This window comes from Ptiloglossa arizonensis, chromosome 5, assembly GCF_051014685.1.
Source record: "Ptiloglossa arizonensis isolate GNS036 chromosome 5, iyPtiAriz1_principal, whole genome shotgun sequence".
Taxonomy (NCBI): Eukaryota; Metazoa; Arthropoda; class Insecta; order Hymenoptera; family Colletidae; genus Ptiloglossa; species Ptiloglossa arizonensis.
Window position 1 is genome coordinate 8203260 of NC_135052.1, and position 27649 is coordinate 8230908.

General features: G+C 36.4%; 1 protein-coding gene across 3 annotated transcripts in view; it reads left to right on the forward strand.

The window, feature by feature from the left end:
- The window catches only part of LOC143146674 (uncharacterized), a 498267-nt gene extending 471961 nt beyond the window's left edge, over window positions 1–26306 (forward strand). For 2 of the 3 annotated variants that reach the window (XM_076311168.1, XM_076311170.1), the window contains exons 3-7: window positions 8817–8937; window positions 10533–10714; window positions 16345–16437; window positions 23761–23852; window positions 24608–26306. In XM_076311168.1, coding sequence (XP_076167283.1) covers window positions 8817–8937; window positions 10533–10714; window positions 16345–16437; window positions 23761–23837 — 473 coding nt within the window. In that variant the 3' untranslated portion in view covers window positions 23838–23852; window positions 24608–26306. The remainder of the gene's footprint in view (window positions 1–8816; window positions 8938–10532; window positions 10715–16344; window positions 16438–23760; window positions 23853–24607) is intronic. The other variant, XM_076311169.1, reaches the window with a different exon arrangement.
- Window positions 26307–27649: the final 1343 nt, after the last annotated feature.

A 27649-nucleotide genomic window follows, 5' to 3' on the forward strand; every position in this document is an offset into this window, starting at 1 on the left:
TTCCTTTCTTACATTGCACAAAAATTAAATGTGACCCTTTTATTGCATTTTTGGTGCTGCAGACTACGCATTGTCGCAAGTTACATTGTGGCAACTTTACTAAACCAAATGTTTTTTCATAACCGTGTACTTTCTTTTCGTTCATCCACTCACTGAATTGGAAAAATAATATTCGAAATAAAATCTAAACGATTCGTTGCTTTACTCTTAACTCTTTCCTTGTAGATTATATATGCATTTAAAACCATGCGGTTGATTATAAAATAAAGGAAGCGCTATCGCGCTGTTCGGGATTCTTCGACAGTGTTTTTTCAATACCCCCTGGGACCCAAATGGTTAAGCGAACGATAGATCTGAAACAATATTCCTTCTACACGAGTTGCGTACAGTCGATCACAAAAATCTACACTTTCATCTCACATAGTATGGAAAGTTAAAGTAAACTACGAATGTACTCTATCGTACCATCGTTTATATACGTAACGAAAAACCAATAAAGTATTAACATAATAATGCTTAAAACAATATCTAATTTTAGTATGTCTGTGATACTTGCATGTAATATATCACGATATTCTACATTGTTTCATCGGTGTTCTCTTGTAAACTATCTACCACTTTAATTCTTGAACAATTGAACACCAATAGGATTGCCCAAGCTCGATATTCTTTATAATATTTAAAATGATAAAAAATACTAGAAATTTATCGGCTACGTACAGACTTTCGCGACTGCCTCAAATACGATACCTCTGTGTACTCTTGAAACATTTTCACAGTATTATTGATTACTTTTATCATCCCCAACATATTGTTTCTGCGCTGTTATTTATCAGAATTGGAACCAAGTCAATATTTTCTACGCACGACATTCTTCTTCCTCCGGGAATATTACGCATTCATATAATCCAACCTTGATAAAATTTCAGTTCGACTGGAATTTCGAATGACACGATAAGTTATTCTAGGGTTAAGCTACGCCTTTACTTATGCGGATGAGAAAAAGTTTTAACCTTCCGAACTTTAACTTTTCCTTAATAAAGTAGCAAGAAAATAATGCTATGTTTACTAGTTCGGTATAAAGTCTAAGTACGAAGGGGAGTTTTCACAAAGTCGAATAGCTCGTAGCGTCAAGTGTAACAAAGATTGCAGAAGGAAGACGCAACGGCGTGAGATATTAATCTTGCGAAATTAGGGGTCTCGGCTGTCGTATCTCGAATGTTTCAAGTTCATCCGAAAAGAAACTTTTCATAGCCAGGCAACGTTTTCTTATCCGCATCGTCGAAGCTGTAGTTTCGCCCAAGTGTGGAAATGGAAGTTTAAAGGAAGAGACACAAAATTACTTACGACCTGTACCGTCTTAACGAAACAACTTGAAGCATTTCCACCGAACTTCTATTGTAACGCGGGGAAACATTAAAATGCTCGAAAGTTTCGACTTAAAAGTTCTATGGCTTGTACTGTGTCGATACAAAAGAAAAACATTGGAAGTAATCGTCGTGAAATCTTGACAATTTTACAATTTATCGGATAGTATTTTGAGTCCACGAGAAATTTCAACTAGACGGAACGATTCATTATTTAATTAGAATCTTCATTTTCCTAGCGAATATTGTCAAGACGTAAGCTCCGCAAATTGATTGACAGATAGTTTAAATCGAATCGTGCCATCTAAATTTAATTAGGTACTAATTCTATGGAAATCTTCTACAGATTTATTTTCTAATCGATTTATTCTTTTATTTAGTTAGTTTATGGTTCAATGGTAGACACGTACATTTTTAGATAATTTACCGTTAGAAATTACATTTGGAAAACATTGTACAATGCTTGTATACGATTTACATTTTATAGATTAGAAATTTTACCTTTAAAATTTATTTTCACAGTTTTCTATTAGCAAATTAATTCTTTATGTTTTACTCTTAATCATTTTTTCATCTTTCACAATTTTCTCGTACTTGTTCTTCCTTCTCCTCTTCAATTCTGTAAATTATACAGCAGAAACTACAGAAATAATTCAAGAAGAATAGGAATATTTGGTTTCCTTATAAACCTGTCTAATTAGAGTTAATTTATAATTTTTACGCTCCGTGTTTCTTTTCTCAGCGAATAAATTCTGTTTTTCCATTTTATACGCTGTAAGATCACAATTACGAGGAAAAACAGGTGGATCGCTGAATGTCGCGTTTGTCCTCAATAATTTAATATTACATTAAACCCAAGCGGCCTCATTCATTTTCCTGTTCCGGCATGCTCGCTCTCTTGAATTCTCAGTTGACTCATAATATCTCCCTGAAGACAAATTCGCATCCGATTGGATTAAATTCTGATTTTAAGTGTTTTTCAACCCAACAACAGCGTCACATTTAGCGAAGTTTCCATTCTCCATTAACTTCTAATTAGCTACGAATTTTTATCTCTCCGGAAAATTAATTTTTCCAAACAAACTAGTCTACGAATCAGAAAAATAATTATTATGAATTATTATGAAAAATTTTACCAGCAGCCAAACCGTCGATATATTTTAAATGGTTTAGAACTTTAAACATTTTCGAAAATAAGTTGTTATTTAAATTAAGAGATTAAAAATTTGATTTAATTATTTATTTGTATTCAATCTCCCGCCATTCATATCTATCCTCTTTTCCTCGTTATTCTGATCTGAAATTACAGAAACTCGTAATTTCTATTTATTTCTTAAGCAGTATTCTTCGAATTTAATATAACATTACTCTTCTTATACGATTTAAAGAAATTCTACTAAAAATTGTTACTCGACCCAACAGATTGCGTTGAAAAATTTCTTCACCAGCAATAGATACCAAACTTCCTTCATTATTTACTTATTAGCAAACCTTAATGTAATGCAGCGTATTAAAAACGTATTGCCTATGCGCTGATAATTTTATGCTTCATTTTAATTGATACTTCTAATTACTGTATTTGTCGAGAAACTTCCTATATTTGCACGAAATTATGGCGAGTATAACCGTGTATTCGCAAGTACGTCCATAATTTTGCAAGTTCTTGCAGAAAGGCTTGACTTGGGGAATAACTTACGGATAATTTGCAGGCCCATCTGCTACTGCCGCCATGTAAATACTGCCACAATAGTTTCAAAATAATTTGAACGCAACAACCGAACCTAAAAAAATTCCCCTCAGTTATAGACTCGAGCTCTAAATAAACTCAGTATTTTAATTTAAAAGATTGGAAGCAAACTTTTCTATTTATGAGAGCAATCGTAACGTAAAAATATGTAATTAATAGTTTAACAGTAAGTGCGACGTGGTCTTACTTTAAGAAAAACAATTTATTATATACTTTTTATTTCATAATCGGTAGATTTATACGATAAGAAATAATAATCTTTATAAAAGAATCTATTATTCTGTTTCCATAAACTGATAGAAACACGATATTGCATTATAATATCAACCCATTTAGATCAAATTTAAATGCTGACCAATTATTGGAGAAATCAAATATAAATCCGCTTAAATAACACCGAGATTGATTTGAATAAATAATAAATTGCTTTATAATGACTAAATAGAAGAGAAATTCATAATTGAAGCATAATTATAGTGCATAAATTACACAGGTTATTGTAGCTGCATACGTGAAATGTACAGAGAGATATGAATTTGTAATTCAACCGAAAGAAGAGTGATCTTTCGTACAAAAATAGTTCGAAAATGTGGAATAAAGGTTGTTCAAAGCAGGCTTCGCTTTCGTAAAGATTGATTTTCAAAATTCGACCAAAATTTATATTATCGAATACGATTCGATTAACGTGTCTGTCCATTACTCATTACTTCTACTTGTGTCACTGTTTGTAAACTTACTTACTATTTGACAATATTACTATCTTCTATCTACATAGCTAGAACCAATTAAAATAGATATTATCATACCACCAGCCATGTTTACAAACATTTACGCAATTATGAAGAACAAGTTATAGACACACGCGTAACCCAGGCGTTCTGAATGGTGTGCGTGCCCCGTGAATTTTCGAAATCGATTTTCTCGAGTATGAAATCTCGTGCGGATAAATATTTTGCTACATTTTCAATTTATTTGAATACGAAGAATCACTCCGTTTGAAGTTGAACTACGAATTCTGTCACACCTTATACAGTGAACTATATTATTAAACGATGTATTGGTTGCAAACTCAGTTCATCGAATATTTCGAGTTAAAATTATATTATTTTAATAATGATTTTATAGATGAATATGATATCTTTTTAAATAATTTTCCCACGATATAAAAATGTAAGTAAAAACAGGAGGATGAAACAATTTATTTAAAAGATCAGTTTGCAAGAAATATCAAGTTTATCAATATTTCCTCGATATACTCGCGCATTTTTAACTATCTATAACTTTCGTATACATATTTGAGAGAATACCGCATAAATTTATTTTTGTACACTCTACAGAATACGTAGGTTCGGTTATGCGATTGTTACAAGTTTTTTTTTTTTTTTTTGTCACGGACTATTCGCGACATCGACAAAATTCCTTCTCGATATTTTAGAGTACACTGGGCCTTTTATTTGTTATATGGTATACCGCTGCGAGACATACCACTGCAGCGAATATTCACTTCCATATTTTTTTTTTATGTTTTGTTTTTGGGCCAACATATAAATTTTCACAATGTTCCACGGTTCTTTCAAAAACAAATAACATTTATTTCAAATATAGTTTCGTATTTTTTACAGCGGAGAAAATATGACAAAAAATTCCCTTTGATGCACCAGTATATTTAGAGACGTTTTCTCAACCATTTCAATAACCGATAACTAAACCAACGATGTCAAATTCTCAAAATAATACCAATATTTGGTAATGCAGAGACTACGCTAACAAAAATAATCGGTATCGATCGAGTTACGTGATTCCCTCTGTCTATTGCACATCGTGTAAAAGGCGTCGGTGAATTTTATTGGCCAACTCTGTACATTACTCTAACAACGAATCTAATTGAAATCAATGAACCTATTGAAATAGAAAATAAGTGCTATAAACGAAAGTTCAATAGTAGTCTGCCCTAGTAGTCTGGTGGAGTTTATCAGACCTTACTCGACAAAAATTAGTCCATAATTAAAAAAAAAAGAAGCCATTGCCTAATATACTAACTTTTATCTACCTCTCAATTGACTCGTTACGCATGTGCCAATGTATTGCCAGTATTCTACAAATATAGAATGGTACCCATTTTTATCGAAAAGTAAATAGAAACTGGAGCTCATTATTTCTCAGCAGAACACTAACGTAACTTTCTTCTTATATAATATATCATTGTACGACACGATATACAACATACTTGATGAATATTTTTCAAAATATTACAATATGTACATCCCATATAATTTACCCATTCAAAACGACTCGTACAACTCTAAATTACTTTCTCCTCTCTCGTGGCAAATTGAAATCCGTTAGACAACAAAACTTGTTTCATTTCTCAACAAGAGAAGCCAATCGCAATTCCAAACAAACATACATCCTGGGAATATCAACGGACAGAGCGATCTGTCATAGAAGAAAAAAGAGAAAAGACCGGGTAACCGTGATCGTGAGATTCGTCCCGCGGTCGTACAATTCCAGAACAGTGTATCTTATTTACAAAATTCACTCGGGAGCACCGTGTCGAAACGCGTTACAATTTTCGGGTCGACCACCAGGGATGGTTAATTCTCGTCGTGCACGCTCGCTTGTTCACGCGTTGGAATTCACTTTTGAGATCGTGACTCGGGGATGGTCTCGGGCTCGACACTTGGCTTTCTTTCTCGATGACACGAGTCGCGGGAACGATGCACCGGCGAGGCGATATAATTCGAAGTTTTTCCGTCACGGTAACACGTGCGCAATTTATTCTCCCGATCGCGTTTACCTTGAACCCCCATCGCGGGGTTCTGTGGCCGGCCACTACGTCCGCGGAAATAAAACTTGTCAACTGCGCAATGAAAGAGAGCGGAGGGGACTGACTTCGAGAAATGTCTGGCATTATCGCGATAATGCAGCGTCGTCTTCCACAGGGGGTGAACAGGAGGGGCGCCAGGGGTGCCACGGTCCCACATAGCACGCGGTGTGTATCCGTTACTATTACCTTTTTATTTTCATTGCCGTACGTGTGGCCGCCGCGAAGTATCCACTTTCGGTCCTTGTACACCGTGTGCCTGGATTCGATGGACGCTCGTAAATTCTTCTTCCTTTCCTGCACCGTTAATAGCCGGATAGAAAATTGAATGTTCTGTTTCTCGGTCCAAAGCCCTGGAATCATCGCGCGGTAACGTTTTCCAACGACATCGGAACGAATCGACCGACTCGTCGTTCTCGTTTAACCCTCTCGCCTACGATGCGCCACTCCAGTGGCGGACCATTACAAAGATTCGTCTTTATAAACGTAAATTTTTTCCGAGAGGGAGAACGATACAAATTTTGTGGGCTATGGGAGAGGTGATAGCGGGAAAGTTGGTACTCGTGCGTAAAACGGGGGAAGAAGATTTGAACGATTTTTTCACGAGTGTACACGGTGATTCAGTTACGAAGGTAAGTTCCATTTTGAAGGTATCGGAACTCATCTAGGGTGAAATGTAATCATCGATTCGGGTTAATTAATTTTTATCAGTTTCGTTGTATCGTATTAGCAGAAGTTTATAGTGGAATATAAGTGTTTGCCGTTTGTATAATTGGTTTTTGTCGCATTTTGTTTATTGAAAACGAATGTGTTAGTTCTGAATGTGCTAGGGAATTGAATCCCGTGTGAAACGAAAATTTGGTTTGTTTTTGGAATTTAGAAAAGAGTGGTAGAGAAGAGTGACTCTGAAGTATTTAATCACATAGAACGGTTGGAATCGTAGCTCGTTAGTGTAAAAGTATTAAAATTTCTATCAACTTGAAATCAAGCTTTATGGAATTATAAACGCAAAATTTACATATTAAAACCGTGTACCACGTTACATTTACATACCGTGTGTACATTAATCAAACAGGTTAAAAAATCCTTCGACCAGTGGTAACGAAAATAAGAAAAAACTATTAGAGTATAAATATTAATAGAATATCTTTTCCATATTCCGGTAACTGGTATTTCCATAACCGTCTGACCGAAATAAAACAATCCGAGCATGTGTATAAACTATAGACTTATCGATATATTTTAACACGAGTTCGAAGGGAAAGTTACGAATGTTTTAAAAAAAATTGAATATTTATATTTTTTCTGCATAAAAAATGGCTTATACCATAGACGGTATACTGTTACATGACCGAACAAAAATCTAAAGGCCCTACCACATCCTGGTGTCGAATTTATGTTGTCAAAATAGGAGATATCGTGAAAGACGGGATTAAAGTTTTGACTTGAACATTTCTGAAAGTACAAATAACTTTTCCACTTAACTCTAAATCAGTCATTATTACTCATTTGTTCGGTAACACTGTTGAGAAATAGTCATCCGTGACCCCATAAGAGATAATTTTGGTTTTCATTGCAAACAGTGGGCACGAAATTTCTCGAAGCAGTGTTCACTTTAAATTATAATTGATCGTAAACACGAGATGTGGAAAAAACGAGCAGGTGCGCACGAAGGATTCGATTTAGAGCTAATGGAATGTACATGTCACAGAGTTTCCTCGAAGGGTACCAATGCAAAAAATATTGGCAGTTACATTTGTGTACGCCCTTAGTTCTGTGTCGTCCCCTTTCAAGGATTTCTCGGTATTCTTTCTATTGCTAGAAAAGCTCAAAAAAAAAAACAATATATTCTGAAACTTAGCAGCACACAACGTTATTCGTTAAAATAAGCGAAATCTCGTACATAAATAAATTCGAGAATTTCCTCTGTACGATGTAATTTTCTGTTTCAATATTGGATTCTAAAAAATATTTAAATATAGAATTCACTGTTTCAATATTTAACGTATGTATATATGTATATCAGCGTGCTAAATACCGTACGATGTAGTTGGATGCAAAAGAGATCTAAATAAAGATTGCAATGAAATAGAGTATTGTCTACGGAGTATCGACTCGTGGAACGTGCGACGAATAAAATTTCACAGTTGCTTTTACAACAATAGCATCCTAGCTCTCCCGCTTTCGACTACGTCCGAATCGAACGAACAGTCCGGAAATCATTGTCGAACATTAAGCTTTATCGCCCGTACTGTGTGCGCTCGAATTTATTTGCCAATTTGTCTTATGCCAATAAGCCTCCTGTAGAAAGGAGAAATAAAAGACAGAGAATTGAAAGCGAAAAACAATGGAACGATACACCGAAGGAAATAGGTACGTCGGATTAATTTCAAAAACAAGGAAAAACTTCGTTTTCGAAAGCGACAAACGTTCCAACGTAGCTATTAATTTGTCATTGTTCGAATAAATTTTTATTTCCTACGAAACACAAAGTCGATTTTATTCGTTCTCGATCTTTAATAGGGAGGGATTTTTTAAATAAATTAACACAGATGTTTCTATTCATGTTTCTAAATTTGTATTTCTCGTATATTTTTATTCCTCAATTTTTACAGTTTTTTATCGAACGCACTACCTATCCCAGTGAAAGTTTTTAACTTTATCGATCGATAAGTTGTAACGCGCAAAAAACAGTTGTACATTGTACAACTGGATATGTGTTTCTTCTGAAGAGGGACTATGAGAAAACTGAACCGTTAAAAAGAATTAAATAATCATTGTTCCCTTTCACATACTTGACTTTCGGTAATAGACACAATGAACCGAAGATTTTATTAACGGTATAAAAATCTAGAAACGCATTTCTTCTTTGTTCTAGCAACCGAGGAGAAATTTGATCTTGTATATAGAAAGAAAATCATAGACGATAAGGATGGAGTGGAGATAACGTGTATGGCAGAAGGACTTTATCCAAAACCTACCTTGGATATATCCATCGAGTAAGTACTCCTGCAAGCTTGCCAACCCCCCAAGCATGCACTAGGGTAAACTATCCAATCTTCTGATATTTTCAAATCTCGATAAGGACAAAATTTTGCTTATTTCTTAACGAATAAAAGACTTCCGCACGATGCACACGGGCACGATATTGTTTCACTAAGAACAAATACGTAAACTCTTTGTCTCGGTTTCTCTACAAATTGAATCTGCTCTCACTACATAACGTGTTACGAAAATTAAAGACACAAACAAATTTGCCAATATCTTTAGAATTCGTTGCATACGATAAATTAAATTCTTTTCGTTAAAAATACCGCACTGTAAAATTACGTTCCGTAATAAATAGATCAAACGGAAAATGTTATTTGCGAAATTACGATAAGAAAAAATTCTTTTTAATGTATCGTTGTAATAGAAATTTTATTTGCTCCGATGTACCACGATAAAGAAAAATATAAATATTAAAAGCGTTTGGGTGAAAATGGGAACAAAAGTCGTCTGATTTTAACACGAGAAACTTCTCAGCGATAACAACGAATCCTGTGAAACGGTCTCCCAGCAGTGTTATCTGTAATAATAAAACCCGAAGTACAAAGCGTGAACAGCGACAAGACGTAGATTAAACCGCACTGAATAAACATCGCTATTATTTTACATATTCATTAAGACTTTCAACGTGTAGGACGAGATATGTAAAATTAGTGTGATTAAACAGTTGGCATTACAGAAAATTAGGCCACAGGAAACGTATTTAATAATCTGCACCTACGTGCAGGTATGGCTTTTCACATATTCTTCGAGATCGTATTTTTTATAATAATGTAAATCACGATAGCGTATGTTTCAACCAGTGTTCATAAAATCCGTAAAAAAATTAAGTACTTAACACGTTACGATTTTTTACACTATTAGAATTCCAAAAATTCCTGTCGGTACATTAAACATCGGTTGAAAGTCGCTACAAGCTACTTGACTTTTTCTTTCAACTAAGCAAACATGGATCAATTTTATAGAATTTTTGTATTTGCAATAGAAACCGCTCAAAAACAGAGGTTAGAGTTTCTGACAACGATACCACATGAATCTCCGAAATAACAGTATCATGCTAATACGGAACACTCGACCAGTGTACAAGGTGTCCCGCCAGAAACAGAACACTTCGATACCTCTTTCATTCCTAACGAAGGAAACACAAGTTTCGAACGCGATTCGAATGTTATTGAAAATATCCTCTCCCTAAAACCTTTTCTACGCCACGCAATTGAATTTTCAATTGAATTACATTATTCAACGTTCACGAGATTCATCAATGGAAATTGCTCAACATTCGAGCTTCCTGGAACCTATGTTCTGACAAATAATCATACACACCAAAAATCGCTGAATTCTCGATGAAAAAGAATGAACGAAAAGAAATTCTTTTTTTCTTCGTGGTTGAAACAATTCGTGCAATGTTTGCGAAAGTGCTTGCTCTTATCGTTTCAACGAAAAGGAAACCGTTTGACGTCTCGTTTCTGGCGGGACACCCCGTATTGCATGATGTTTGGGCTTTAACGCGGCCGTGATAATTTTGCAAACGTCGCTTCCATTGCAGGGGTGTTCCGGAAAAGCAAACAGTGAGGCCCACCGTTACGCTGCGTGACGATGGACTGTACGATATCTTATCACGAAAGGCCTTACTGGACGAAGATTTACCGGAAGCGGCGATTGTCAAATGCTTGCTCGGTATACCGAAGGCAAACTACAACGTTTCCCACCAAACCGTCTACTATCCTGGTTAGTATAACGTATTTTAATCTATCCTATCTATCTTCGTTTCTATCTCTCGCTGTCCCCTATCTTTCTACGGTGCTTCCGTTACCGTTCCACGTTCGATCTTCATCGTGACGAGGGTGAAAAAGCGTTACTTGTTACCGGGGAAATGCAGTACGCGGAATTAACAAGCGCTCCGTTCTTGCTTCGCATCGAAATCGATTCGTCTTAACGCAATCCCTAATCGGAACATCGACGAGCTCGCTCCCCGTTTTATCATAAATATTTGCACGCCGTGAGTTCGCACTTTTAACACCGGGATCGAGAATGCTGTTAATTTACTCCTAAAGGTTACCAAGTTTCCGAGAACGTTACCGTATACACGAAACTCGTTCGCGGTGCAATCGCTCGCGTTTCGCTCGACGATCGAAATAACCATTTTTTTTTGACAACGTTCTCGTTACGTACGCCAACGACGAAATTATCGTACATCGCGGGAATTCTTTCCAAAAATAAGCATTACTCGCTGTCCACTTTTAATTCTATCGAGCGGAGAATTCGCAAAAACGATTCGCGAAGTGAGTGTTGCAAAATTTGATCGTAACGAAGGTAGAACGTAGAAAATACGAGTAAACGCGAAGAGCCGTTCCTTTTTTCTTTTCTTTTCTTTTTTTTGTGTGTTATCGAGGAATGCGAACAATCGTTACGAATAACACATCCGTGTGGCAACATTTAATCTTCAACGTGTTTGAAAAATTCGTTACCGTTCAATGGGCATTAGATTGCTTTGCTATTCCATGTGTAATTTTGTCTCCTGTGTGTACATGTTTCCTGTATACGTATAAACACGAAACGTCAATAACAAATTGAACGCCACCGACTGTTAGCAAATTCGGTCCGCGATCCGCGTACACTTCGCGTGTTCCGTTACACGTTTTACAGAAGGTTCACGTCGGTGTTGAATTCGGAAACGATACCTTCCTTTGGATCGCCGAATAAACACCGAGTACGTCCACGTACGGGGTGTTTTTTCTTTTTTTCTTCTTTTCTTTTTCTTTTTTTTTTTTCTTTTACTTTTACATAAAGTTCTGTCTTTCGGGGAAACGCGCGGCGATACGGGCGCGAAAACGTCGCGCTCTTCCGCGTTTCCGCTTCCGCGAGGGAAATATGGCCGCGCAATGAAATGGACTTTCGTCCAACGACGTTCGGTTTTCGAACGAACGGTGGTCTCTCGCGTGGAACGTTGATAAAGTGAAACGAAAAATTACAAAATGCAGAGCCGCGACGTTTACGACGGGAAAATTGTGCTTCGAGATTACGCGGGGCGGGCCATGTAACTGGAAACTATAATAAACCAGAAAGCGAAATTGCTCGTTGTTGCGGAAGATAGATACTCTTCGTCAACCGTAACAAGCACTTTATGCCTTTTCGGCCATTTTCGAAATTAATATAATGTGATATTTCTCCAGGGGTCGGGGGGAGAAATTATCTATAATCTATCGCGTGTAACGAGCAACAGGCCTAATAGAATATAGAATAAAAATATACTATTTGGTACGCAATGTTAACAATTATGGAATTATATTTTTGATACTAGTCCATTTTCGAAAGCCTTGGATAAGGTACTCGTTACGACTGACAGAGAACATCAACTCGATGATTGTTACAAAATTTGTACGTACAATACGCTCTTGGAATTTTCACGATCGCTTTCACTATTTTTCCGTAACATGTATTTTCCGTACACAATATTCGAACATACTAAACCTTATCAGATGATACTCACCGCTAAACGCAACGAAACTCCACTAATGCTTTCGATATCGCGTTTCAATAATCCCTCGATACAAAAACCGATACAATCGATGGGAACCTTTCGAAATCCGTACAACAATATAAAAAAAAAGCATCGTAAATTCTTCAAATACAGCGAACACCGTCTACAATTGCGTCACGAAATGAACAAAAGGTTGCGAACGAGCATCTCAAATCCCCAAGGATAACAGCCGATGACCAGTAAGATAATTCTACAGAAATAATTCCTCCACCGTTTCCACCTTTAGTTAGTACCAGATCCTCCGCGTTTCTGAACCTTCGAATCAACGAATCGAGAACCACGTATTACCTTCGACCACGTATTCCTCGCGTTTCCGTGAAAAATCGAGCTAATCGGTAAAAAAATATCCACGAAAGATCCCGCGGCCCTTGGCAACAGATATTTCTCTTCTCGTGTTCCACGAGTATCGTTCCCGAGGACGATCCCCGGTACCGTTTTAATCGGTGTCCAACAGTTTTAGTTTATTACGCGCATTTCATTATCCCGGTAACGTTCCATCTCGCAAGATGACATTCCGGGTACGGTGGTCGGGGGTGGGGGGGTTCAAAGGGCCACCACTCGCGTCGAAGGGTCAAGTTGTGGGCGTCGACCGGTCTTAGGGTGTGTATCGCGTTTACTCGGAGACGGCCGGGGTATTTTGCGGTGAAACTTGTAGCCCACGTCCTTCCTCGTGCCTCGTTATCATCTCGGCCAAAGAAGGGTTTTCAGCTCATCCGGTTGCAGCAGCCTGCGGTGAGACGAAGGAAAGGACTAAATTACACAGGTTAAATTGCTTGTACTTCCAACCAGCACGCCCCACCTATTATCATCCAATTTTCTCTTTGCGAACCTAAATCTTCCCGAGTTCGTAGGATCTGAAAAAACTGTAGGGGACACCTCTCGTTGTCTCCGTCTACGACTCCGGCGTCGTCGTCGTCGTCGTCGTCGTCGTCGTCGTCGTCGTCGTCGTCGTCGTCGTCGTCGTCGTAGTCGTCGTCGTGCTCGTTGCAGAGAGGGTGTGGACGCTTTTACCAAGCGAGAGGGGACAGGGTTGAGGGAGCCAGGACTCTTCGTTAGCTCTCCACGTGTTTCCCAATTTGCACCCGTCTGTTCGGCAGCCGCGCGCGTGACGAGCATCGCTATCCCGTTTCGGTGACTTTCACTGGGTCGGGTTTATTATTGATACGTACTACCGAAGCGGAAAGATCGAGTGGAACAGGTATACGCAAACTCCGACCGGCGAACCAATTCGTCTCGCTTGATGTTTGTACGCGAAATGCGTGACAATGACAAAGAAGCGTTTTCGGAGAGTGATTTCGATTGCCGGCGAAACGTGAATTGCGTTTCTTTCTATTTCCGTTCGTAATGACGCTGGATTAAGATGTATTTTTGTCGTCAGTAGCAACACTCTATTTCGCACGACGTTTCGATCGATTTAAAGTCAACGGAGAATCAATTTGCAGAGAATCGATAAAAAAAAGACACGAGATACGTCTGCTTATTATTTCGATGTATATACGGAATATTCGTTGCGTATAGAAAAGATATACTTGCTTGGAGATTATTATTATTAATTGTATTTTTTATGTACAGAGAAAATGTGTTTGTGTAGTGATTATTATTATTGTTATTATTATAAATTGGAATAGTTTCCCTACGATCGTTGAATTCAGAGTTTCATTTTTGTGACAAATTATTGAACGATAATTTGATGCGACTTTAAATACGAACGTTGAAAAAAAATTGTGAAATACGTAAGGTTTAAAATGTTCAATATAGTATTAAACTTAATGTACTAAAATTCAGACAAAACGTAACATCTACGCAACATCGGAAGATTGTTAAAGATTTCAGCGCTCCGCTGTACAAAAGTACACTTTTTTATTTTACCAGCAATATTACAGAGTTTGGAATCTTATATACTACATGAAAAAGTATAATTAAACGACTAATTCTTCAAAGCGTAAAAGTTGATCGAGATTCGAACTTTTTCGTATTTGTCGCGAAATAACTCGTGCTCAAGACTTCATTCCTTTACACGATCATCTCTCTCGGTTGTCATGGAACTAGTATAATAAAATTAAAGGACCTCCAAAGTTCTCAGGACACTGTATAGCATAATATAGTGTTCAATTACTGTTGCGCCAAAACCACGAGAGATTAATTAAGTCGTTGAAGAAACTTCTGCAAAAAATATTTACCTCGCGTTTCGTTAAAACAATCGCGGACATAAATATTTCATAATATCCGTACAAATTTTGAAAGCTCGCTGAACTTTTTACGAGGAATTTAAAACAATTCCAAGGAATCGTGCAATATAATTCTTTAGAATAAAATTGAATTTCGGTATACGTAGACGCGTCTTGCTTTGCATTTTATTTGTTCGTTTCGTTTTTGTGTTACCATTTACTATGTTTGTGAAAAATGGTGTAAATGTTTATAATTTTAATTGCATGCACATATTAAATTGCGTTTATTATCGTTTGTTTAATATTTTAGTGATTTTCTTGTTTCTTTCGTTTCTAACGACCCAAATTTTGTATGTGCCACGATCACATCGTTATCCATGAAAAATATATAATTACAATTTACCTTTACTTATAAATACCACTCTCAAGTCTGTTTTGTTCGATACGTAAATAAACGTTGGATTTGTAGAATAACATGTACACATTGGAAAAATATTTTTTATCGATGTGTAAAATTACTCGACATTCTAAAATGACAAGTAAGGATAGAAAATATGTAAAATACAGAAAGACTACGAATTATCAAACTGAGTAATAAGTTCGTTCGGACTTTTAATACGCGGGTTCATTTGTATCGATACTCTCGAAATAAATCGAATCAGAGACGTTTGAACAAATACTCTGCATCGGTCGGTTTCGATTCAAATTTGAAGCGCTAAAAAAAACGCGCTTGTTTTTATTTCGTATTTTTACCGTAAACTTGATCCGAATACAAATACGAATATAAATGATATTTCGTTCTCGAAAAGGAAAAACTGCTACGCAGACAGTAAAGATAATAAATTCCTGAATAGTTGAAAAGTTTAAATGCATGATATCAGCTTGGTGGATAAAAAGGGAAATGGACAATCACTGAAAATTAACGACGACAATATTTGCACTCGTGTTGATACAATACGAAATATTGCTAACAATAAATAGAAATATTGCTGAACAACGAAAAAAACACGATGTTTGCGTTACACGTGTATCGACGGAAAAAAATTCGCTCGATTGAATTTCAGCTGCAAAATTTTCATGGAACAAAAAGAAAATTCCACACATTGTATCGCTGCTTGGTGTCCTTTCGTACGAATTGTTACAAATTCGGAAAACAAATGCAAAAGGTACCGTTCAAAATTAAATCGGACGAAGACAGTAAAATTGTTTATACAAATTAAATCTGAGTTGACGTTTCGCTGTAAAATCTGTACGAACTTATCACTGCACTTGATATGTCACTATTCCCCTCTACTTTTCAAATTTCCTCTCTTTCTCATCTTTGATTCGTTTCACGTTTCTTTTGCGTACATATTCTTCTACTCTAATGTTCCTTAAATTTATATTCGCCATTGGACGAAAAACTTGAATCAAACGAACAGAGCTTAAAGTTCGAAACAAGAAACGGTAACGTTGAAATCTTGTTTAAATCTTGTCTTCTTCTATAACGTACTTGTAATTAAAAAAAAAAAAAAAAGAAAACTGTACTAACCCACTGTAACGAGCTAACAACGCGATTGGCCGCCTCAATTTCTAACAATGTTATCCAGTTCGTAGAAATATCTATGCTTACTACTTGATGGACGCGATATGTGGTGTTTGTTGTGCAGGAACGCCTACTACTACTTCAACTGCTACAACGAAGCTGCTGCAGATAATGGAGAACCAAGCGCTAGACAACTCAGAGGCTGGCAATGGTGGTGGTAAGGCTTGTAAATTTCTCCTCGTCTATTCACAGCATCACCACCATAAGCCACCATCGTTCATGAGATTTGGAAACTTTGACAAGATCGATAGTGTTGTCTTTCTTGCGTGCAGGATTCCAATTCCCAAGCACTCCACGCTCGAATTTGCTCGTAACGCCTGAAAATCGCTTTAGAACCCTGGGGCCATCGTTTCTTAGCAAAGAATCCGAAGGATTCGCTGACAAAGGGCACTCCGCGAACGATACGTTTTGTCTGTCTTGATCGGTTCGGGTCGAACGACTCGTGTCTGAGAGAAATTCACGCGTACTGGGCGAAACGATTACACCTCGCGAATAAAACTCGACATTTGCGGTTACCGAAATGCGATTACCGGTGGATCTCGATAACAGAGTCAATTTTTATCATCGGAGTCAACGAGGTGAGGCAAAATTTGTACGTTTCGACGTTCGAGATTACTCGAAACTAAGTAAGACTCGAAAGGAAAATTTAATCATGGCGAAAGAAAATTCAATTACAGTTTGTTTAAAACGTTGAATGAAAATTGATAAGAGGTTGTATCTCGTCTTCGAGAAGATATTGACACAAGTTTAGTACCTATTCGAGAATCTAATCTTAAAGACTCTAGAGTATACTAAAATTAATTAGAACAGTATTTACACAAAGGAGAATCGATACTTTGAAAGCTACTTACAGTATGTCGAACTACCATAAGTATTTCCTAACAGTACCAGCACTTTTGTTTTACATTGTTTAATTATAGAAATTTCAGCAACGTGAAAAGAAGAAATTGTATACGCGAGAATAGAAAAAGGTAAATTCGTTAACATAGCATGAAGTTTGATTCAAAATGTTTCTTGATAATCGCATTAGAATTTTCGAGAAGCACGTCAATTTTTTCGGATCGTCCAATTTAAAACGATACATTTATTTTAATAAGTATGATAAAATAGCTAGGTTTAACCACTGTTACAAATTTGATGATTAATCGTTCGTGAACTCGATGAACTTAATTAATTTAACGGTATTAAGTAACCCAAATTGCTCCGTAAAAATTTACACAATTTCTGTTCCAATTCGTATATACTAACGACATTACATTAATTTAAAAAATTAGTTCAATGCACAAGATCGATATTCGAGAGTTTCTAAACTGGGTTGAAGTCTATTATAAAAAATTGTTTGGACCATACGCGTGAATTTCGTTTCAGTATGAAGGATCGTTCGCTTTTAACCACGTTTTGAGCGGCTTGTTTTTTAGCATTGTGTTTTCTGCACTTTATTGCACTTCCGTCACCTGTTCTGAGGCACCGAAGCTGTTTAATGTTCTGATAATGTTAGAATTGTTAGTCATAGGTGCAATCATAGATACTCTACTAAGTTTCACTGCTTGCATTCGATCTCCGATCATTTACCGCTACTCTCTAATTACAATACATTTCATAAGTGCATCGTGAAAGGTAAACACGAAACAACTAAAACATTTCTATCTACGTACGTCCTCTTTAATTTAGATACAAATATCCAACAAAGTGGAATAGAATAAGGAGAATCTCGACATCGTTAGTATTAAACAATAGTATTCGATTCTGTAGTTAACATTTTTTATTTTAATTTTCTTGTTTCTTTCTCAAACGACACAATTTTTCAATTATCACCGTTTTAATTGACATTTAACGAGATTGAATTTTTTTTATCTTATTTTTTTATTTTATTTGATTTATTATTTTTTTCTTTTTAATTTTATATTTACAATCGATGACCGATTCGATCTACTCAATGTTCTCGAGCGATATTTTCAAATTCCACGCTTCTTGAGCACTATTAACGAGTGTGCAACGCGTCCCTAAATTAACACCCTCGTTCGGCATTGACAACTCAAATATTTATACGTTAATTATGCTGGCAAGTTACGCTGGCAAAATAACCTACATTTGTGCATCGTATGCACCGGCAACACAACACAATTCCTAGACGTAGTAAATAAATAAACACTGCCGGGTTCCCTCAACAAACACTATAATGAAACTACGTTTCTTCATAAATATTCTATCAGGAGCAATGTTTGTATAAATCTACGCGTAGTAAACGAGGTCCGTAGAAACGGCATTGTCTCCCGGAGGAACAGAAAACGAATAATCGTTAAATAAACGAATCACAAATTGTCGTTGGTTCCAGAGGGCATCGATAAATTAAACGATTTTAATTTACGAACAAACTAATCTCGTACGAACCTTTTTCGATCGAGACAAACTATGATAAACAATATTTCAATACAAATACTAATAGCCAATATAATAATAAGATAATGAAAAAGAACGAGAAAAATTATATTGGCTATGTTATTACATTTGTATATGAAATATACAACATGTATACACAATATTCTAAGAAAACATAAAGTAACATTTTTTCAACCAGGTTTTCTTCTCGAATCGATTTTAAATTTGTTTAGGTGGCAATTGTACTACAACGAGTTCGAATTAAATATTGGTACTATCAAAGTAATCGGAACTGATCAAATATTTTATTAAAATTGTGTAAATTAAGAGTAGTTAAATGTTAATGAAAAATATTAAAAAAATGATTTTCTTAAAATTAACTTGGTAAAAGATTTAAACAATTCAGTAGATCTTTTATTATGACATTATCTTTGTACTGTGAAATTATTCGATGCGGATTATTACTTTAATATTCGATCCCTGACTTCTTCATCCTTTTTTAAGAAATCGTGTCATTTGATGGAACGAAGCAAACTCTCCTTAACGAAGCACACTTTAAACACGAATATTCGAGTTCCACGATCGATATTATGATAAACGAATCATCTGAAATCTAGTTCTCCAATCAATTTTTCATGATGCAATATTGCCAATGTTGCATTTCTCATTTCCTTCGTAGAAGTCTTATTTCCTTTCAGGCTTCCGCGATAAAAAGAAGTCAGCGAATTTTTGTGTAATCACAAACTTCTTTTCGCTATTTCTTATATACTATTGTGCCAGAGTTCACGTTCTTGCTTTTCTATCTAACCTAATAGAAAAGATAGCAACCAAAATATACAATGAATACCATTCGGCTAGATTAAGAATTTTATTCAACGCACGTACTTCGAACCCGAACAAATTGAACAATTTTACTCTGTATATAAATTTTGTTCAATGATAAGAATTGCCTCGATTCACTTAGAAAGAAATAAACGAATTACGCGTCAAATACTGAGTTCAACTATATATTTCATAAGGTTTATGTCACAGTCAGAGGTCTGATTTCCACGAAAAAGAAAGAAAAAGAAATCAACTAAAATATAGGGTAAATGTTTTATAATTTGACTGAAAATTCTATTTCACAGAGGTATTTCAAGAAATGTCAAGGAATCGAAATGTTTCTTCCTGAAAATAAAATTTTCCTATACATTGAAAGCATTTTAATGCAATTAAAAATATACTTTCTAAAATAGTTCGTTGTGCCTTCAAAAACCAATTTTTATTCAATTCGTTGAAAAGGAAGTCGATATTTCTTACGTTATCTTAACCAACTTTAAAGTCATAAACGTCACGTACTTGTATTACTTCTATTGTACAGATAATTCTGGAAGGGAAGACTTATTTTATATAAAATATTTCAAAATATGTATGTCTATCGAAAAATAATAATGGAAATTTATTTACTTAGAAGTATTATAGAATATACCGTATAGCTTAGTACTTAACGATACTGCATTTATCACGGTTGATATTCACAGGTGTCAGATATTTACAGTGTGAAGAGTAAACTATCTTGGAGGGTGGATAAACCAACTGCATACTTGTTGGTAGATATTATATGTTTACCCCTGGAATTCTCGGTACATAGGGTATTCTATTGTACATTGTTAGAATGATACTAGAAATTATTTGTCAAATAATTCAAATATGTCTCGATAATCGTTTACATATTTCTCCATACTCGTTCAAATGCAAAATAAGGTAGAAAAAGCATTCGATGTAGAATCGACATAAAGGAATAATTCAAAAGCAAAAACTAACAGAAGAAAAGAAGTTAATATTAATGTAATGCAATAAAAAAATTCCTAACAAGATATTAACTTCTCCGAATAAACGGTGTAAATATTTCAAAGTGGCGCTTAATCGGCTGACTTATTATCCGAAAAGTTATCTTAAACGTGTACAAGAATTAATCGACTTTAATTGCCTAAAAGGAAGAGAAAAGAAATCGTTAAACGATTCCGTCCGAAAGAGTAATTTATTCGATCGTAAAGAGTATTTTTAACATATTTTACGCGTATAATTCCCGGGTCTTCGTCGCGCTAGTAATCGAGCGTAGCTGAAGGTTAATAAACCAGCAGCAGCATAAGTTCTAGTTCAAGGGGATGAAGGGAAGCGGTAGTTCCTCTTGAAGCTCATCAGCTGGCATTACTACGTTGCGCTAATAAATAGCCGAAGTTGAGGTTGCGTTAATATCTTCTCCTCTTACACACTCTTGCGCGAATTTCCGCGGTGATACGCTATCAAGCACTTTGCCGATCCGTATCGTCGGGAATGCGTTAAAGTTTCGGAACCTCGCGTCAAAAGGAACACCGGGATGTGTAACTTTCTTTCCACGGGAAATTTGTAAGCATCGCGACAAAGCAGAAACGAACATTCTTAAAGAACTTTTATTATCGATGGATTCACGGAATTCTATGGCCACTTTATCGAAGATTTCGCGAAAGATTAGCGACGTTTTCGAAAGCGAGAGAGAGAGAGAACCTGTCAAATAACTTCGTTACGCGTTTCTTTCCAAAAGAGACGTGTCACCCTATCGTTATTTAGACTCATTTTTACCCCTTTTCCGTTACACTTATGTAACACTTGTTTTAGGTGTCGGTCTGATGGACGAATTATATGTTTTCTTATGGTAAAAACTTCACTGTTCAGTTAGAATACTTTGACATTTCAAAAGTACGGATCAATCACTATTTGGTGTTGGAAGGACCTACCTGTCTTTATATCTTGCGAGACAACACGATGTAGAATTTTATACAGGTTTTATATTTATGAGAACGCGATTCAGTGAATATTTTACACACGGTAATTACCTCTTATTATTATCATTTTCGATGGTAAAAGCTAGATGGACTTTTGTAAAGTTGGCAACGAATTAAATTATCTGTAGAAACTACCAAGATTCGAAGCTATCCGATTTTACAACATTGTTAGAATAAATATTCGTGACGGGTAATATTCTAGTACATCCAATTATGAATGAGAAAAACGGTGGCAAAATGAACAGTCGATGATATTAATTTTAAAAGTTAAACAGGAAAAACAAATTTCAACACTTTTTAACGAGAACCACAATTTCACGATTTACCACGAAGTAATGGAAAATCTAACATACACATCGAATATATTACCCGGTGAAATGTTATTTCGTTGAAGCTCGAATACTTTAATTTGTTTCGCCGCGTTGATTAAATTTGATAGACGCTTCCAATTTCGCTAAAAGTATATTTCGGTGAAAAACCTTTCCGTTTTATTATTTTACAACGGCGCAACGAATTCGCGAATGAAACACGCGAGAGACAAAGATGTTCTGAAGTTAATTCGTACTCGTTATTAAGTTAATACAACTGGACGATGATTCTAACAATGTACACTAATTAGCCATGGAAGTTAGACCTCGTTTGCATCAGGTAGCAACGTCGGTGGATCATTATCATATGGATATATCCACAAACTGCACGGAATCACATGGCATTCAATTTGAACGGCCAGCTGTCTCCGTAATTATGACCGATGTAAATTCGAATTGCTAAGTATTTCTCCGCGGAAGAAATCCTACAACAATTTCACGATTAAATGTACACGCGTGACGCGTACGTTCGGATTCGTAAGTTTTCGAAACGTGTACCTTCAAAAATTCTACGTTTCGAACTATTCCTTAGCAAAGCGAACACGAGATTCGTAAAAATCCAATAACACTTGCGCAACGTTTCTCGTACTATTCAAATTGTATCTTTTATTCGCCGAAGAAAGCGTAAATTCTCTCATTTACGAAATTAAACTACTCGATGCAATCGAATAAACGTTTACAATAATCTGCGTTATATTCGCGATTGAATCGTTCTGTTCGACGTTTTTCAAACATCTCGGAACCTTCTTCGTCGAACGATCCCTTCCGTCGTCCGAGCTCAATTTCCCGGATACGTTTCCTGGAGAACTTTCGGCAACGATTAAACAGTCCATCCAGGATACTTTCGTAACGCTCCTGGAAAACACGCTTCGTCAGCGATTAAATCTATCGTTCGAATAGTTTTTGAGTCGTCCTGTAGGGCCGTCCCACCCTCGGTGAACGATTAAATCGGCCAACGACGGAAAAAAGTTTTTCAATGGAAACGTTTCCTAAGGTAATGGCGGAGGCGATAGGTAAAACAACGAGGCTCGCAAATAAGAAAGTAATTAGCCGTAGAAGACCACCGTGGCCATGGGGGTTAATTCTTATTGCTAATGGAAGCTCCTTCTGCTGACAGGGCTGAGAGAAGAAGAGATAAAGCGAAACGCCCTGGTTTGCGGGACACACTCCCCTAATTTAAGAACATGCAGTTTACATTAGCGGACCCTGACTTTGCGTAACGGGAGTGTCACGAACAAAGTATCATAACGTTACGTCGTCGTATCGCGTAAACTTTTCGGCGGGATCATAATCAAAGCTTAACGACGGTCATAAAAGAAAATGGTATCCGTGGCTATCATTTTCGTTCGCCGAGATATTTTCCTCGGGAAACTTACCGACGTGTTTATTGAGCTCTAACGCATCGATTAACAGTTACCTAGCATTACGTTGAAATAATAGCGTACGCAAAAAGCATGCTAATATCGATCGCGGTACCGACGATAGAACAGGAAAAAGGTGCATTTTTCTTTTCTTTTTTTTTTTTACAAAGATGAATAAAAATTGGTTTCTCGAGAAGAATCGAGGGAGGGTGAGGTTTCATTGAGAAGTTAAATCCATGTCTTTTCGAATTTAATTAAACGCGAGTTATGTATCAAAGGAGAGGGTGAAAGCGTTGTAAATGTTTCCATTAAGAAACGTGCAACTTTATAAAAATAATTTACTCGATGCGAATAAGCAAATTTTATTCTTCTCGCGGTAATATTATCAGTGGAATGATTTTCTATTTAGATTTTCGATTGGATGTCCAAGCATTGCATAAACTAGCGATATTATCGAGCAAATTTGTCAATTAGACGGAAACCTTCGAAAGTTATATACAGAGCCAGTTTTAACCATAAAAAATCAAATCTGTGCTGTCTTTTAATACGATTTGTGATGTGATTGCAGGAAACTTCGCCAGTCAAGTGACAATTAATGTCCTCTTAGTCATGATGCATCTGGCACTTGTCAACATATTCAATTAACCGCTTGATTGCTAGGTAAGGTATTAATTATTCCGTTTATCGATTGATACGTGTCAAGACGAAACATTCTGCTAACAATCGTATCCTTATTTTGATCAAAATATAAGTTTCCACAAATTTAGTCTTATTCTGTCTTATTGACACGGTGTTTCGCATACACCTACACCACTTTAGAGCAATGCTTCTTGAACAAAAGTACCTAGAAAAAAAAATCATCGTGGTAGAATACTTCAAAAAGAAAAAAAAACGGAACATATTGGTAATATTCCTCGATTATTTTTTAAAACGAGAACGCTCGCTAGGAGGTCAAAAGCGTTATAAATTTTGAGCAAATACTCGATATACTTTACACGCGTATTTCTCGATTTTGAAATATCAGAATACCGTATCCCCCTATCAAAGATACACTTGTACATTGACGATTGTTATAAATCGTCTTAGTTCGCTCGTAAAAATGTTGTTTCGAAAATTGTCAGAACTTTTAGTGGCCGTAGATTCGTTGAAACCGTGGGTCGTCGGAAATTTCACCTCACGAAGACGACTCGTGGAGTGGAGTAAAAAAAAAAAAGTTTAAGAAGCGCTGGTTTGAAGTACGTGACGCCAACTTCTCCGGAGGGGCACGATTCGTTCGGAAAAGTCATGCCATCGACACGCTTGGGACCTACCCTCCCGAAACACTCGCACCGGTTGCGAACAATTTCCGATATAATGGCGCGGAAAGATCGTATCGGGTGTTCGCGCAACTCTAATTGTAATATGTTTGATTCCAGGTCGCCGCTCGAACAGAGTCCGAAACGACCGGTGAACGCGTGTTAAAAGTCAACCGTTTCGACCTTTCGTCTTACTACGCCTAAGATACTTATCGACGAACATCGTGTCCCACCCTAAAACCCCGGTTAAATGTTGTTTCACAAGCGCCAGACACAAAGCATCGAGGTTCGGTCAACGTTTCATATGTTCATCGTTCGCACGAGAAATTCCTGTTTAAATAACTTCTGTATGCATACATCGTACGCGCGCTGTTTAGAGTGTTATTTGTACACGTAACGAAAAATTTTTAGAATTATCGCGGCTAATAAGGTCGACGCGACTCAAACCGAAAGGTTTTTAGGTAAACTGTTGAACGAGGTCGGCTGGTTTTAAAAGAAAATCGTCGAGCAGCGGCGTTGTGTAAATAATGTTCAAGATTTGATCATACATATGTATATTACAGTTCGAGTCATAATTGTAGACTGTGTTTGTTATACTCTTCGTGTTACGTCAGATTCATAATATATTGTTTAAACGAGTAAGATGTATGGAACTTTACATACACGATACACACAGCAGATAAGATATATATTATATAAATATATATATACGACGTGGGAGAAAGAAGAAGAAAAAAAAACAGAAAATAACAGAAGCCGGAGCGGATATATATATATTGACTATACGTAACTTGAATGTGTAATTATTTTAATATGTGTAAATAGCTGCGACAATATGCTGTATCGAAACGCAAACCCGCGCGTCTATGAAAAATATTTAGGGGATGTGGATCCGTGATAACATTCTTGCTTGGGGAAAAGCGAAACCGAACGGAGATTCCGCAATTAGGCGACGACGGAACCAAAGATTCGGGTTTCCTTGTTGCGCGATGATTAACGATAACCGTTTTTCGTAAGAGACAAAAATATCCGAAGGAAAAATGTAACGCGAAATTACAGACGACTTCAGTACGCTTGAAACATTACATTAGTAAGGTCGATGAGTTTAATTTATTGATTAATTTATTCGAACATCCAAGACGCTCAGGTATTTCGCGTTTTAATATATTTTAATCGATACGATAAAATGACCAAGGAACCGATATTTAGACTAAACTCGTATTAGTTTCCCTTCGGCTGTTCCGTAAGTTGTAATACCAAAGACGATCCAAAGAAACACCTGAGCATTTGGAAGTGAACCTGTACGCACCAAAGTTCACGACTAATTAACATAGGCCTAACCTACGAGTTGTTTTTCGCTACTTGCACGCTACTCGACTAATCATGTTTGCGAGAGAGAGACTAGTCTACGAGGGAGTGAGGTTCGTTTCTTCGACGAGAGAAATTCTTTTGTACATCGAACAATTTAGCGGGGAATAAAGTAAACGTTTACGTTATCGTGTGATTGTTAATCGATTTTTGGCATTACCGATAATCATTGTTAAATGCGCGCGCGAGCGCGCGCGAAAAATCTAAAATTACTTCATACCTGGCGCCTCTGAACGAGGGAGAAATTATAGTAGACGTTATAGCTGTAAATAAATTGTCCTCTGTAGCACTTCTAGTCGTTCGAACAAAATGCCTATCAGATTAAAGAGAAATGATTAAGGAGCGAAGTCTGTATTATAATTTCGAGTATGGCATCCGAGAATTCTGATTATGTATACAGACGCTTGTAAAAAGGTTTTCGTGTTTGTAAAACTAAATACATTCTGTACCAAAGAAATTTACGAACGGTGTGTCTATATCGCTGAACGTCCCACGAAACGTCCATTTCCTGTAGAGAGATATTCATCTCGCGTGCAGAGACGAGCAAAATTTTTATTCGGATAAAAGTCTCGAGTAACGAATAAAAAATACACCATTTTTTATTCACCACTCCTTAAATAAAGATCGAAATATGAATTATGGAAGAACGTACATCGTAATGAACAAATAATAAATTTATCTGTCCGATCGAATAAACGTTGTAAATATTTTTTCGATCTTTTATTCAAATACAATTTTGGTTATCTCTACTCTCAACTAAAGCTGACGTAACTTCAGTAGAATCGAAAGAGACTTGTCTCGGTTGGTTGCAGAGGCGGATCATTGACTTTTCTTTTTATATTACTTTTATAATCGATTAACAAAGATGACCATGGTAATAAGAATTATCGATCGATACATCAACTCGTATAATCAGAGATCATAAATAAAATTTGTCATCTTATTGTGAAACTTATCGATTCGAGCAAAATCGAAAGTTCGATCATTTCAAGATCAACGACTAATGAATTAATCACGTCTCGTGATTACATTCGCTTTGATCGTTTGCATTATTCATTAATCCTAATTATTGATTACTCGGTAATCATAATCATCCGTTCATATCCGTACGAGATGGGGACCTATGCGACTAACTGCTCACACTGTTTCTCTACTTAAATAAATAACAATTTCGTAATACCGATTGCTTGGATTACTTTCTCGAAGTTGTGTCTGTACACAGTTTGCGCGACATTTTTCAGATTATTTCGTTTATAATAACAAAAAAAGTATACCGAGTATAGTTAACCGAGACTAACAATTACAAGAATTACATTTAACTAGAAATGGTATTGACGATGACACGAAAAGCTCTCCGTAATTTAAATGGTATGAAGGGATCGGCCAAAGGGAACGAAAAACTGACTTAGGCTTTCGGCTTACAAAAGCCACAGAGTTGGCAGAACGCATAGTCCCCTATCTCTAGTCGGTCAATAATATTGAAACACCGTAACAGCAATCACATGATCAAATTCTAACTTAACGCGCGAGTTCCTGACAATCAATTAACGCATCACCCTCCATAGACAGTAGAGACTTAGAAAGGCTTCGCATCGATCAATGTGGATACAAAGGACTTGCAACTCGAGACAGCATACTGAAGTACGTACGTGGTATGTATTCAACAATTCTGTACAGATACGCCGATTGTGCGTATTTCAATTCCAAGTCCATGGGAGTCTTGTCTGTAGAGTCAACAAAGTGTGAACGGACACATTAAACACATCGAGTTAAAACATTCCAGGTTCTATCACT